The sequence below is a fragment of the Salmo trutta genome, chromosome 1 (assembly GCF_901001165.1).
Source record: "Salmo trutta chromosome 1, fSalTru1.1, whole genome shotgun sequence".
In the NCBI taxonomy this organism is placed as follows: domain Eukaryota; kingdom Metazoa; phylum Chordata; class Actinopteri; order Salmoniformes; family Salmonidae; genus Salmo; species Salmo trutta.
The window spans coordinates 16716901-16732359 of record NC_042957.1 but is presented as its reverse complement, the minus strand read 5'-3'; the positions used below and the strand labels follow the sequence as shown (position 1 = coordinate 16732359).

General features: G+C 42.9%; 1 protein-coding gene across 14 annotated transcripts in view; it reads left to right on the top strand.

Annotated features, from left to right (window-relative positions):
* The window catches only part of LOC115172765 (1-phosphatidylinositol 4,5-bisphosphate phosphodiesterase beta-4), a 147651-nt gene extending 138182 nt beyond the window's left edge, over nucleotides 1-9469 (top strand). For 9 of the 14 annotated variants that reach the window (XM_029730864.1, XM_029730953.1, XM_029730538.1 and 6 more), the window contains 10 exons: nucleotides 2450-2603; nucleotides 2733-2785; nucleotides 4081-4146; nucleotides 5042-5157; nucleotides 5351-5426; nucleotides 6653-6828; nucleotides 7249-7350; nucleotides 8033-8090; nucleotides 8364-8450; nucleotides 8590-8947. In XM_029730864.1, the coding sequence (XP_029586724.1) occupies nucleotides 2450-2603; nucleotides 2733-2785; nucleotides 4081-4146; nucleotides 5042-5157; nucleotides 5351-5426; nucleotides 6653-6828; nucleotides 7249-7350; nucleotides 8033-8090; nucleotides 8364-8450; nucleotides 8590-8859 (1158 nt within the window). In that variant the 3' untranslated portion in view covers nucleotides 8860-8947. Of the gene's footprint in view, nucleotides 1-2449; nucleotides 2604-2732; nucleotides 2786-4080; nucleotides 4147-5041; nucleotides 5158-5350; nucleotides 5427-6173; nucleotides 6517-6652; nucleotides 6829-7248; nucleotides 7351-8032; nucleotides 8091-8363; nucleotides 8451-8589; nucleotides 8948-9035 lie in introns of those variants that run through there. The other 5 variants (XM_029731060.1, XM_029731171.1, XM_029731026.1 and 2 more) reach the window with 5 other exon arrangements.
* The last annotated feature ends 5990 nt before the right edge of the window (nucleotides 9470-15459 follow it).

Sequence of the window (15459 nt, the reverse complement as noted above, 5' to 3'; positions counted from 1 at the left end):
CAAATTAACTTTTAACAAGGCACATCTGTTCACTGAAATGCATTCCAGGTGATTACCTCATGAAGCTGGTTGAGAGAATGCCAAGAGTGTGCAAAGCTGTTATCAAGGCAAAGGGTGGCTACTTTGAAGAATCTAAAATATGAAATATATTTTGATTTGTTTAACACTTTTTTTGGTTACTACATGATTCCATATGTGTTATTTCATAGTTTTGATGTCTTCACTATTATTCTACAATGTAGAAAATAGTCAAAATAAAGAAAAACCCTTGAATGAGTAGGTATTCTAAAACTTTTGACCGGTAGTGTATACAGTACTCAGTTTATTAGGTAGGAAAATGATTTGCTCCTACAGACAGTGAGTCACGTGGCCATGGCTTGCTATATGAAGCAGGCAGACAGGCATTGAGGCATTCAGTTACTGTTTGATTGAATGTTAGAATGGTCAAAACAAGTGACCTAAGTGACTTTGAGCGTGGTATGATCATTGGTGCCAGGTGCGCTGGATCCAGTATCTCAGAACCAGCCGACCTGCTGGGCTTTTCAACATCCAGTCAGCGGCGGTACTGTGGGCAAAAATAGCTTGTTGATGAGGTCGAAGGAAAATGGCAAGAATCGTGCTAGCTAACAAACAGGCAAATAACGGCGCTGTACAACAGTGGTGTGCAGAACAGCATCTCGGAACACACAACTCGTCGGTCCTTGACACGGATGGGCTATTGCAGCAGACGACCACACCAGGTTCCACTCCTATCAGCTAAAAACAAGAAACGGCTCCAGTGGGCCCGCCATCACCAACACTGGAGAGTTGAGGACTGGGAAAACACTGCCTGGTCCGATGAATCCTGGCTCCTGTTGTGTCATGCTGATGGCAGAGTCAGGATTTGGTGTTAGCAGCAGGAGTCCATGGCCCCATCCTGCTTGGTGTCAACGGTACAGTCTAGTGGCGGTGGTGTAATGGTGTGGGGAATGCTTTCCTGGCACACGTTAGGTCTCTTGATACTAAGCAACGATTGAACACCACAGCTTATCTGAACATTGTTGCTGACCAGGTGCATACCTTCATGGCTACTGGGGTGCAGTGGTGGAAAAAGTCCCCAATTGTCATACTTGACTAAAAAAATGACTCAGGTAAAAATGGAAGTCACCCAGTAAAATACTAATTTAGTAAAAGTCTAAAAGTATTTGGTTTTAAATATACTTAAGTATCAAAACTAAAAGTACAAATAATAAAAAATTACTTTTTCAAGCAAACCAGACTGCACACTTTTCTTGTTTTTTTAATTTACGGATAGCCAAGGGCACACTCCAACACTCAGACATAGTTTACAAACAAAACATTTTTTTTGCAATAGGAATGACCAGGGATGTTCTCTTGATAAGTGTGTGAATTTAACCATTTTTTGTCCTGCTAAGTATTCAAAATGTAACGACTACTTTTGGGTGTCAGAGAAAAAATGTATGGAGTAAAAAGTACATTATTTTCTTTAGGAATGTAGTAAAGTAAAAGTTGTCAAAAATGTAAATAGTAAAGTAAAGTACAGATACCCCAAAAAACAACTAAAGTAGTACTTTAAACTATTTCTACTTAAGTACTTTACACCACTGCTGGGGGGTCCAACCCTGTACTAGATGGGCGTACCTAATAAACTGGATACTGAGTGTATATCAAATCAATCAAATAAAATGTTATTTGTCACATTCGCCGAATACAGCAGGTGTAGACTTTACTGTGAAATGCTTACTTACGAGCCCATTCCCAACAATGCACACTTAAACCTTTATTTTTTGAATATAGTTCAATAATAAAAGGAAATAGTAACACAATAAAATAACAATAACGAGGCAATATACAAAGAGTACCGGTACTGAGTCAATGTGCAGGGGTATGAGGTAATATGTCCATGTAGGTAGAGGTAAAGGTGACTAGGCAATCAGGGTAGATAATAAACAGAGTAGCAGCAGCGTATTTCAAGAGTGTGTGTGTGTGTGAGTGTGTTTGTGGGTGTGAGTGTATGTAGTGTGTGTGTGGTTGTGTTGTTCTCATCACATTATAGGATAAGGTTGAAGATGAGTTGCTTTGGCTACTGGTTTAGTAGTCTTAGTAGCTATCTACACTCTTAGAAAAAAGGGTTCTTCGGCTGTCCCCTTTTTGGTTCTAGGTAGAACCATTTTGGGTTCTTCAAAGAGTTCTCCTATGGTGACAGCTTAAGAACTGTTTTATGTTCTAGATAGCACATGTTTTGTCCCTGGGTAACAAAATGTGCTTTGGGATGGGTAGGAGAAAATACAAAATATCACTATCCTTCCATCTATATGCAAATGCAGTATTGATTGAAAAGTGCATGAGAAAGATTTCTGTCCATAGACCTGAAACGCCCTCCTGTCTTCCTCTCTCTCTTTCTCTGTCTCTCTCTTTCTCTTTTCTCTCCTCCTCTCCCTCTCTCCAGAGCGACATAGCAGATGTGCCAAACGAGAGTTCGAAGAACGACAAGAAAGGGAAGGTAAACGCCAACATGAAGACCAACTTGACGCCACAGACCAGCTCAGACCCGGCTCAGTCTTCTACTTCTGCCCAGAACAACACCACTGAGACCAAGAAGGGTACGACACACACACACACACACACAAACACACACACACAGCTCGGAGCTGGTCTAGACCTCTACAGTACATCACACACCTCACTCACATTGACACAATTGAGCTGTTTTTCCATTTCTGTCTTTGTAGATATAAATGCACTGGTGCCTCATGTGAATATTGATGACTTGAAACAGATGAAGGTGAGGCATAGGTTACCTTTACCCTGCTTGTTACTACTGGCCCCTGATATCTGACCCCTACCACCTATATCCTGCTGATACTACTGACCCCTGATATCTGACCCCTACCACCTATATCCTGCTGATACTACTGACCCCTGATATCTGACCCCTACCATCTATATCCTGCTGATACTGCTGACCCCTGATATCTGACCCCTACCACCTATATCCTGCTGATACTGCTGACCCCTAATATCTGACCCCTACCACCTATATCCTGCTGATACTGCTGACCCCTGATATCTGACCCCTACCACCTATATCCTGCTGATACTGCTGACCCCTAATATCTGACCCCTACCATCTATATCCTGCTGATACTGCTGACCCCTAATATCTGACCCCTACCATCTATATCCTGCTGATACTGCTGACCCCTGATATCTGACCCATACCACCTATATCCTGCTGATACTGCTGACCCCTGATATCTGACCCCTACCACCTATATCCTGCTGATACTGCTGACCCCTGATATCTGACCCCTACCACCTATATCCTGCTGATACTGCTGACCCCTGATATCTGACCCCTACCATCTATATCCTGCTGATACTGCTGACCCCTGATATCTGACCCCTACCATCTATTTCCTGCTGATACTGCTGACCCCTGATATCTGACCCCTACCATCTATATCCTGCTGATACTGCTGACCCCTGATATCTGACCCCTACCACCTATATCCTGCTGATACTGCTGACCCCTGATATCTGACCCCTACCACCTATATCCTGCTGATACTGCTGACCCCTAATATCTGACCCCTACCATCTATATCCTGCTGATACTGCTGACCCCTAATATCTGAACCCTACCACCTATATCCTGCTGATACTGCTGACCCCTAATATCTGACCCCTACCATCTATATCCTGCTGATACTACTGACCCCTAAATCTGACCCCTACCACCTATATCCTGCTGATACTGCTGACCCCTAATATCTGACCCCTACCATCTATATCCTGCTGATACTGCTGACCCCTGATATCTGACCCCTACCATCTAGTTTACTCCTAACCAGAACCGTAACAGTTTCCTAGTTCCCTTCCCTACTATAACTTTATTATCTGGTAAATGTATTCACCAACATCATAAAAAATGATCATGTTTTTATATCATTTGTTTATTTATCAGTATGAATAATATTTAACATCAGTCAGATGTTTCCTGTAGAACAAACAGAGGGTTGGTGTCCTTTGATTAGTGAATTAAATCTGTTTTCAGTAATCTGTCTTTCCTCTCGCCAGACGTACCTTAAACTGATTAAAAAGCAGCAGAAAGAGCTGAACTTTTTAAAGAAGAAGCACGCAAAGGTGGGTTGATGTTTTAGACTGCTCGTACAGGTCCCAGAGCTAACACAGTACAGATCATTCATCCTGATGTCCACACACTGATCGCGATAAAGAGATGGAGAGGACAAAAGAGGGATAGAGGTCTCTCCTTTCATCATTCAGTGTTGTCTGACCCCCGCCCACACACACAAACACACACACCCACTCTTGAGTGCATCCTGTAACCTAAGGTGTTTGTCTTTGATCTCACCAGAGAGTGGACAGACAGAAATTAGACTTGCTAAGATGACCCCCCTACACACACACACACACACACACACACATGCATACACGCAAGCACACACACACACACAGACAGTAGCTAGACTTCAGTCACTAACACCATGTCCTTATGAAATGCCTTCTAACGTAACAACCTGTTTGTATACTAAAGAGGATCTCTTGTAGGGTTGACCATTGTAACCTCCTGCACTCTTTTCCTGTTGCATAACAGTTATGACAGTCAGACTGATGTTTTTGAACAGATGTGCCCACTAGCCAGGGGTTTAACCATTTCCACTAATGTTTTGTTAGTGTGAGTTCTCAGCCATATGGTCTGGCTGTAATGGTAAATGACTTGTTTAGGAAAGGTTGGACCAAGCTATCTTGGGGCGGTAGCGTAGCCTAGTGGTTAGAGCGTTGGACTTGTAACCGAATCCCCGAGCTGACAAGGTCGACAAATCTGTCGTTCTGCCCCTGAACAAGGCAGTTAACCCACTGTTCCTAGGCCGTCATTGAAAATAAGAATTTGTTCTTAACTGACTTGCCTGGTTAAATAAAGGTAAAATAAAATACATCTTAAGCTGTCTCTATCTCTGCAATAATAGTATCTCACTGTGACTTGATATCCTTAGTAATATGTTGTGTTCTGTTTCAGGACCGCACCATCATGCAGAAGTGCCACTGCACCCAGGTAGACAAGATGATTTCTCAGCACGACAAGGAGAAGCTGACACAGGACAAACTGCTGGAGAAAGCCATCAAGAAACGAGGGTAAATATCAGGACATGTAGATCAATCATTCAAGCAATTAGTCAATCAATCAATTATGACATGTTGAAATAAACATTGAACATGAACATGTATTATCGTATACCTGGCATCTGGACACAGCCATTGGGTGTATAAAATGAATGTTCGTTCCTGTCTCCACCTAGCTAAGAAATACCCTTCTGTCGCCCCACAGAGAAAACAACTGTCTGGAGTTGAAGAAGGAGACTGAGAGTAAAGTGGAGAAACTGAACACTGACCACAAAGCTAAGGTAACCTTCAGTTCACAGTCACCGCCCCTCTGTCATCAGAAGGAGATTGTCTTTGTCGAACTGAATTCCAGGAGTAAAAACGGGGACTCCTGCACCTGCAGTGATCAGTTGAATAACATTACAGCAGCTCAGCACATTAAGGAGTGGTCAGTGATATAGTGTTTGGTGTTTAAGTGTATAGTGTGTATGCTGTGCCCTTCAGGTGAAGCACAACAAATCACAGCACATTAAGGAGTGGTCAGTGATATAGTGTTGGTGTTTAAGTGTATAGTGTGTATGCTGTGCCCTTCAGGTGAAGCACAACAAATCACAGCACATTAAGGAGTGGTCAGTGATATAGTGTTTGGTGTTTAAGTGTATAGTGTGTATGCTGTGCCCTTCAGGTGAAGCACAACAAATCACAGCACATTAAGGAGTGGTCAGTGATATAGTGTTTGGTGTTTAAGTGTATAGTGTGTATGCTGTGCCCTTCAGGTGAAGCACAACAAATCACAGCACATTAAGGAGTGGTCAGTGATATAGTGTTTGGTGTTTAAGTGTATAGTGTGTATGCTGTGCCCTTCAGGTGAAGCACAACAAATCACAGCACATTAAGGAGTGGTCAGTGATATAGTGTTTGGTGTTTAAGTGTATAGTGTGTATGCTGTGCCCTTCAGGTGAAGAACAACAAATCACAGCACACTAATGAGTGGTCTGAGATATATACAGTTTAGTGTAGTGTAATATTGTGTATCCTGTGCCCTTCAGGTGAAGGACATTACAGCCCAGCACACTAAGGAGTGGTCAGAGATAATATAATGTAATATTGTGTATCCTGTGCCCTTCAGGTGAAGGACATTACAGCCCAGCACACTAAGGAGTGGTCAGAGATAATATAATGTAATATTGTGTATCCTGTGCCCTTCAGGTGAAGGACATTACAGCCCAGCACACTAAGGAGTGGTCAGAGATAATATAATGTAATATTGTGTATCCTGTGCCCTTCAGGTGAAGGACATTACAGCCCAGCACACTAAGGAGTGGTCAGAGATAATATAATGTAATATTGTGTATCCTGTGCCCTTCAGGTGAAGGACATTACAGCCCAGCACACTAAGGAGTGGTCAGAGATAATATATGTAATATTGTGTATCCTGTGCCCTTCAGGTGAAGGACATTACAGCCCAGCACACTAAGGAGTGGTCAGAGATAATATAATGTAATATTGTGTATCCTGTGCCCTTCAGGTGAAGGACATTACAGCCCAGCACACTAAGGAGTGGTCAGAGATGATCAACTCCCACAGCAGTGTAGAGCAGGATATAAAGGACATCCACGTGGTCCAGCAGTGTGAACAGCTCAAGAAACTACTGAGTGGAGTCCAGGAACAACAGACTTTATCGCTCAAACTGATTCACGAACGGTGAGAGAGAGAGATGCACACACATACACTAGGTCAGGGCTCTCCAACCCTGTTCCTGGAAAGATACCCTCCTTTAGGTTTTCAACTAGGTTGGACCAAGCTGGAGGGTAGCTCTCCAGAAAAGCTACAGGAGGGTAGCTCTCCAGAAGCAGGGTTGGAGAGCCATGGAGTAGACCCTACAGCTCAAACTTAAAGAGGAACTGACAAAACAACTGTCCCTACAGCTCAAACTGAAAATCCAGAGTTCTTCCTTGGGACATGATGTGTGCTATAATTCTGATGTCTCTGAATGAGGCCCCTAGGACAACAGATACAGTCTAACCAGCTTGGCTACTGTGAGCTGTGGGTTTGTCATTCTAGGTATATGTGTACTTGATGAGGTTTCTTACCAGGCTGTATTTTTGTCCCCTCCCCTCTCAGACAGAGCAAGGAGATGCGGGCCAACCAGGCCAAGACGTCCATGGAGAACAGCAAGGCCATCAGCCAGGACAAGACCATCAAAAACAAGGCAGAGCGGGAGAGGTGGGTCACACTGCCCGCTCGCTAATCACCAACTGACTTTGACTGCATGGAGAACATGGGTTATGTCAGGATGTATATACCCTGACTATCCTAAACATTATCAACACTTTCCATGACATAGACTGACCAGGTGAATCCAGGTGAAAGCTATGATCCCTTATTGATGTCACTTGTTAAATCCATTTCAATCAGTATAGATGAAGGAGAGGAGACAGGTTAAAGAAAGAGTTTTCAGCCTTGAGACAATTGAGACATGGATTGTGTATGTGTGCCATTCAGAGGATGAATGGGCAAGACAAAATATGTAAGTGCCAGGCACACCAGTTTGTGTCAAGAACCGCAACGCTGCTGAGTTGTTCACGTTACACAGTTCCCAGTGAATTAAGAATGGTCCACCGCCCAAAGGACATCCAGCCAACTTGACACAACTGTGGGAAGCATTGGAGTCAACATGGGCCAGCATCCCTATGGAACGCTTTCGACACCTTGTAGAGTCCATGCCCTGACAAATTTAGGCTGTTCTGAGGGCAGAATGGGGGGTGTACCTCAATACTAGAAAGGTGTTGTTAATGTTTGGTATACTCGGTGTAGACTACTGTATTTAGGTCCCCTATGAACACCCCTTAAACTGTGTCTGTACTCGTATAATCTTAGAATCTCTTCCTTCTCATTCTCTTCACAGGAGAGTTAGAGAGTTGAACAGCAGCAACACCAAAAAGTTCCTGGAAGAAAGGAAAAGGGTTGGTGTTCTATCTTCTACTAATTCTAGTGCTGTGATGCTGTTGAGGTGAATCAACTAGTGCCTTAACCTTGAAATGGTTTGCTTAGCTGATACATTTGGTGTTATATTAAATGACTCTTTCTCCTCCCTCCATCTTTGTCCTCTCTCTGTCTTTCTCCTCCATATTTCTCCTCCCTCCATCTTTCTGCCCCGTCTTTCTCCTCCATATTTCTCCTCCCTCCGTCTTTCTCCTCCCTCCATCTTTGTCCTCTATCCCTTGCTCCATCGCTAGTTGGCTATGAAGCACCAGAAGGAGATGGAGACGCTGGAGAAGTCTCAGAAAGAACAGCTAGAGAAACTGGACAAGTTCAATGAGCAGGTAGCTAACCGCTGATCAAGGATCAGATTACCACACAAACCATAGTTGTATTGTTTGTCATCATTTTTCACAGCCAGTACATGTATGTCACATGTATGTTCTTTCTCATCCCTATGATTTGCTTGTTTTTGCACCACAGCTTTTGAAATCACATCATGCCAATAAACAGTGTCAAGGTAGGCGCTTCCATCCAAGACTTTGTGTTATGAAACCACATGGCGACCTTTTAATATGCAGCACTCAGGGTGTCAGCGGTCAGTCCTGTCTACACGAGTCATTGATCATTATGATGAGTCATGGGAGTATTACAAGGACCCAGGAGACCCTCTACTGCTGTTTCACTGAGAGTCTTCCTGACACCTGGATATCATGTGACAGTATGCTGCAACACTGGGACAGGATGGGGTAGTTAGTTTGGGATGGCATAGTTTAGGTAGTTGTACTGTTACTGTAGTTCAAATCAATAAATGGCTGTACTGCTGCAGTAGAATTCTGTCTCTGGTGGAAGTGTGTGTGGATTCTTGCATAGGGAGGTGTGTGTGTGTGCACCGTTTGTGTAACAGTGTGGTTGTTGGTTCCCTCCAGGCCAAAGACATCCAGCAGATGGTGAAGCTGGAGGAGGAGATGGACCGCAGACCAGCCACAGTGGTTTAACCACTCCCACCAACTGAGACACACACACACACACACACACACATATACACTGCCCAGACCAGCCACAGTGGTTTAACCACTCCCACCAACTGAGACACACACACACACACACACATATACACTGCCCAGACCAGCCACAGTGGTTTAACCACTCCCACCAACTGGGACACACACACACACACACACACTCTGCCCAGACCAGCCACACACACTCTGCCCAGACCAGCCACACACACTCTGCCCAGACCAGCCACACACACTCTGCCCAGACCAGACACACACACTCTGCCCAGACCAGCCACACACACTCTGCCCAGACCAGCCACACACACTCTGCCCAGACCAGCCACACACACTCTGGCCAGACCAGCCACACACACTCTGGCCAGACCAGCCACACACACTCTGCCCAGACCAGCCACACACACTCTGCCCAGACCAGACACACACACTCTGCCCAGACCAGACACACACACTCTGCCCAGACCAGCCACACACACTCTGCCCAGACCAGCCACACACACTCTGCCCAGACCAGACACACACACTCTGCCCAGACCAGCCACACACACTCTGCCCAGACCAGACACAGTGGTCTGAACACCCCCACCAACACCTGAGACAAACACAAACACCCACACAGGCACCGAATGCTCCCTCAAACAACTGATGCAGATACCCAGAAACGCTCACACACCCCACTACAGACACCCCCTAGATCCCCCGTTTCATTCCCTCACCCTGCAATATTGTCATAGGTCATATCCTCTATCCCTCTAAATCTCCCTCAGCAATGAACCACACCCACACACAGTCAGTCCCCCCCTCCAACTCCCCTGTGCTGTGGAGCCACTGGTGCAGACCGGTGATTGACAGTAAGATGAGCGAATGCTGTTGGAAGGTGGGTGGGACATCCAAAACATTGAGAGACACATCCCACCTTCACCGTTCCATCTCTCCACCACTACTACACCCGGGTCCGCTTTTTATAAACCTCCATCCATCTTTTGAATCTGTTTTTCGTGGAAGCAATGTTTGCAGATATCAATAGTCACTGTACACATACACAAAGACACTGATACACATACACAAAGACACTGTACACATACACAAAGACACTGATACACATACACAAAGACACTGTACACATACACAAAGACACTGATACACATTCACAAAGACACTGTACACATTCACAAAGACACTGATACACATTCACAAAGACACTGATACACATTCACAAAGACACTGATACACATTCACAAAGACACTGATACACATACACAAAGACACTGATACACATTCACAAAGACACTGATACACATTCACAAAGACACTGATACACATTCACAAAGACACTGATACACATTCACAAAGACACTGATACACATTCACAAAGACACTGATACACATTCACAAAGACACTGATACACATTCACAAAGACACTGATACACATTCACAAAATCGTTATCACGTCTGTTCTTTCGGTTGTCATGACGGCTTAAGCCGGACGTAACAGATCATGCTTTCTGTTCAAAGTCTTTTAATACTTTTATTTTGTATTTTTAATGGTACCAGGTATCATAACAGGACCAGTATATGGAGGGGGATAATACGGCTGTATTAGTTATGTATTAATATGTACATTATGCTGTATGCTACACAAGAGTTGAAGTAATGTCCTGAGCACTTTATATGTGGTAGGCATAACGTGGTAGGCTATCATAACCCAAGTGATAGATTTCTCTGTTTTGATATGAATGTAAACTGAAAAAGGACAAAACATCAGATGAGCGCTGTTCGGAGAAAACTATGCCCAACGTCAGGTAGTCCTAAACACTGCAACTTGTCCCTCACGCATAGTTTTGTTTTATCAAGGGATATCTACGAATTTTTCTCAACTAAAAAAAAATACAAAAGGCTAAACCAGAGACTGATTTTGATTCTTTCACACCGACAGAAGTGTATATAGGGAGTGTGGATGTGTAGACCAGTGTTCTTTCACTGGCCTGTCTTGTACGACACCGTGTTAGCTTCAGAAATAACCAGTTCATGTATTGTATGTGTCAAATGGCATAAAGAGGACAATAATTTTTATTGTATTTTTTATTTTACCTTCATTTTGACATGGAGATATATATACATATACAGTGCATTCGGAAAGTATTCAGACCCCTTCCCTTTTTCCACATTTTGTTACGTTACAGCCTTATTCTAAAATGGATTAAATAAAAAATGACAAAGCGAAAAAAACATTTTTTTTAAATGTATTAAAAATAAAAAACAAATACCATATTTACATAAGTATTCAGACCCTTTGCTATGACACTTGAAATTGATCTCATCTTGTTTCCATTGATCATCCTTGAGATGTTTCTACAACTTGATTGGAGTCCACCTGGGGTAAATTAAATTGATTGGACATGATTTGGAAAGTCACACACCTGTCTATATAAGGTCTCACAGTTGACAGGGCATTTCAGAGCAAAAACCAAGCCATGAGGTCAAATTAATTGTCCATGACGCGCCGAGACAGGATTGTGTCGAGGCACAGATCTGGAGAAGGGTACCAAAACATGTCTGCCGCATTGAAGGTCCCCAATAACACAGTGGCCTCCATCATTCTTAAATAGAAGAAGTTTAGAACCACCAAGACTTCCTAGAGCTGGCTGCCCGGCCAAACTGAACAATCGGGAGAGAAGGGCCTTGGTCAAGGAGGTGACCAAGAACATGATGGTCACTCTGACAGAGCTCTAGAGTTCCTTTGTGGATATGGGAGAACCTTCCAGAAGGACAACCATGTATGCAGCACTCCACCAATCAGGCCTTTATGGCAGAGTTGCCAGGCGGAAGCCACTCCTCTGTAAAAGTCACATGACAGCCCACTTGGAGTTTGCCAAAAGGCCATGAGAAGCAAGATTCTCTGGTCTGATGAAACCAAGATTGAACTCTTTGGCCTGAATTCCAAGCGTCACCACTGTAGAAAACCTGGCACCATCCCTACTGTGAAGCATGGTGGTGGCAGCATCATGCTGTGGGGATGTTTTTCAGCGGCAGGGACTGGGAGACTAGTCAGGATCGAGGGAAAGATGAACGGAGCAAAGTACAGAGAGATTCTTGATGAAAACATGCTCCAGAGCACACAGGACTTCAGGCTGGGGTAAAGGTTCACCTTCCAACAGGACAAAAACCCTAAGCACACAGCCAAGACAACGCAGGAGTGGCTACAGGACAAGTATCTGAATGTCCTTGAGTGGCCCAGCCAGAGCCCGGACTTGAACCCGATCGAACATCTCTGGAGAGACCTAAAAATAGCTGTGCAGCGATGCTCCCCATCCAACCTGACAGAGCTTGAGAGGATCTGCAGAGAAGAATGGGAGAAACTCCCGAAATACAGGTGTGCCAAGCTTGTAGCGTCATACCCAAGAAGCCTCGAGGCTGTAATCGCTGCCAAAGGTGATTCAACAAAGTACTGACTTAAGGGTCTGAAAACTTTTTCTTTTTAATATTAATTTTTTTTTTTTTAAATAAACTTGTTTTTGCTTTGTCATTATGTGTAGACTGATGAGGGGGGAAAACGATTTAATCAATTTTAGAATAGGGCTGTAACGTAACAAAATGTGGAAAAGTCAAGGGGTCTGAACACTTTCCATATGCACTGTATATACACTACATGTCAAACGTTTGGACACAGCTACTCATTCCAAAGTTATTCTTTATTTTCCACAATCACCCGACCTCAACCCAATTGAGATGGTTTGGGATAAGTCGGACCGCAGAGTGAAGGAAAAGCAGCCAACAAGTGCTCAGCATATGTGGGAACTCCTTCAAGACTGTTGGAAAAGCATTCCAGGTGAAGCTGGTTGAGAGAATGCCAAGACTGTGCAGAGCTGTCAAGGCAAAGGGTGGCTATTTGAAGAATCTCAAATATAAAATATATTTGGATTTGTTTAACACTTTTTTGGTTACTACAAGATTCCATGTGTTGTTTCATAGTTTTGATGTCTTCACTCTTATTCTACAATGTAGAAAATAGTAAAATAAAGAAAAACCCTTGAATGAGTAGGTGTGTCCAAACGTTTGACTGGTACTGTATATATATAGTCATCTTGTTCATAAACTAATGCAAATCAATTTTCAACAATACATACAGTACAATGAGTTTTCATACAGATGTAGAATCTTAATGTGAGCCAGTTTACTACAGCAGTTAAATAATCCTGCAGCAACAGAAAATGTGGATTATAATTAATGGTCATTTTTGTAGGGATTGACAACATTTTTCATAAGGGAAAATCAAGTCTGAAATTTCAAAGTGGAAATTACAAATTTCAGAAGCTTTTCTAAACTTCAAATACACCACACGTTTTACATTTCCTGCATTGCACGAAATGTCTCCTGCAACAGGGTGATCAAATTAAGATCCTACATCTGTAGACCCTTGAGTACTAGTTTGTTGTTGTTGTTTCTGGATTTTAGAGACAGCAGGGATAGATTTACCAGAGGTTGATAGCTCTCGGTCTCAGCCATGATGACGCAGTGGAGTTAGATGAAGTTGCCCCTAACCTCTGGTCTGGGGTCAGATATAATTTCATCCCATTTATGGTCAAGGTTAGATTTGGGGGTAGGGTTATCTGATTTTAGATCTGTGGTTATGGGTAGTTTAACTTCTACCTGCAATACGGTATGAAAGTGACGCAGCATTACGTCATACTTCCGGGGTCAGTCCCCTAATCCTTTGAATGGGCTTTACGAGTATATCATCAAATTCAGGAAAACGCAGTCATTTAAGATATATATCAACATTTTGTCTTGTTTTTAGATGAATTTACTTCTGCCAGATCCCATTTATTAAGTTTTCGCACTGAAGACCATTGCGCTACGTATTTGCCCATTGAAGACCATTGCGTTACGTATTTACCCATTGAAGACCATTGCGTTACGTATTTACCCATTGAAGACCATTGCGTTACGTATTTGCCCATTGAAGACCATTGCGTTACGTATTTGCCCATTGAAGACCATTCCAACAGCTTTCAAAAGTTCTAAAACTACAATGCTACTTGCCGCGACACTTTCATAGCGTATGACTATGGAACGCCGTTTGGGTCTTTGCGTGTCAAATAACACAGTTTAATTGTAGAATGTTGTGTTGGACCGCAACTTCTGGGGTAGTTAGCTAGCTTTAGCTTGGTACCTAGCTAGCACCAATACTACCAGCCTGAAAACAATGACAAGTAGAAACTGCAGTCATTTTCCTTATTCTTAGAAAGGATTTCGGAATCCGTGTGAGTAAGTATTAGCTAGGTAGCCACTTGTTGTTTGCCTATTGAAATTGAACTTCAGTTCATGAAAAGAAATAGCTAGCCAGCTACTAAACCCTGTTTCCCAAAGATAACGGTATAAGCAGCCAGCTAGCTTCATCTGGCCAGTGAGGCTCGACGGGACCGGGTTATATGTTGTGAAACTAGCCATAATCAGGATTAGGCACAATATTTTTGTTGCGGTTTGCCTTCAAAATAAAAGTACCTCTTTGAACGTGATGCAGAAGGTTACAATGGGTGGAATCATGCCATATTTAGACTAGATAATGTTAATAAACAAGGTTGGAATGTGAAGTAATGAAATGGGGTATATGTCTACTCTATGACACCCACAGAACACTACTGTGAAGAGTTTATGCAAATATTAGCATTGTAGCTTGGGACTGTGTGAAATCATCTCCCCAGTCAGCCTATTGGGTGCATTGACATTCATATTGCATTGTACAGCTTTATCTACGGATTGGGGATCAATGGGGTATCAGTCTACTCAATACCCAAGATATTTTTTCCTAATGACCTCGTCAGAGTTATCAGACTCCAAAACATCCACACAGTATTGTTTTTCTTCTGGAATAGTGTCCAACACACATAGGTTGACAATAAATGTGGCTCAATTCACAGTTGTTTCAGAGTCCCACAATAAGAGCTACGATGCTAATGTTCTCTGGGTGTCAAATTAACAAATTATTCTCTTTTGTTGATTTTATATAACATTCCAACCTCGTTTACCATGATCTATTCAATTATGGCATAATTCTACTATTTGTATTAATTTGCATCACTGTCAATTACATACTTTTATTTGAAAGGCTAACCGCAAAGTCCACTATTGTGGCTAATCCTTATTGTGGCAAGCTTCACAGATGGGTCCAACCACCATTAATCAAATAAGAACTGTCTTATAAATTAGGGTTATTTTAGATGATGACACCTAGCTATATAGTTAGCTAGCTAACTATATAGCTACTGAAACAGATCATGTCGTTTTGCTATGTTTTTGGGGAAGAACATTGTTCGCATCCATGAGCTA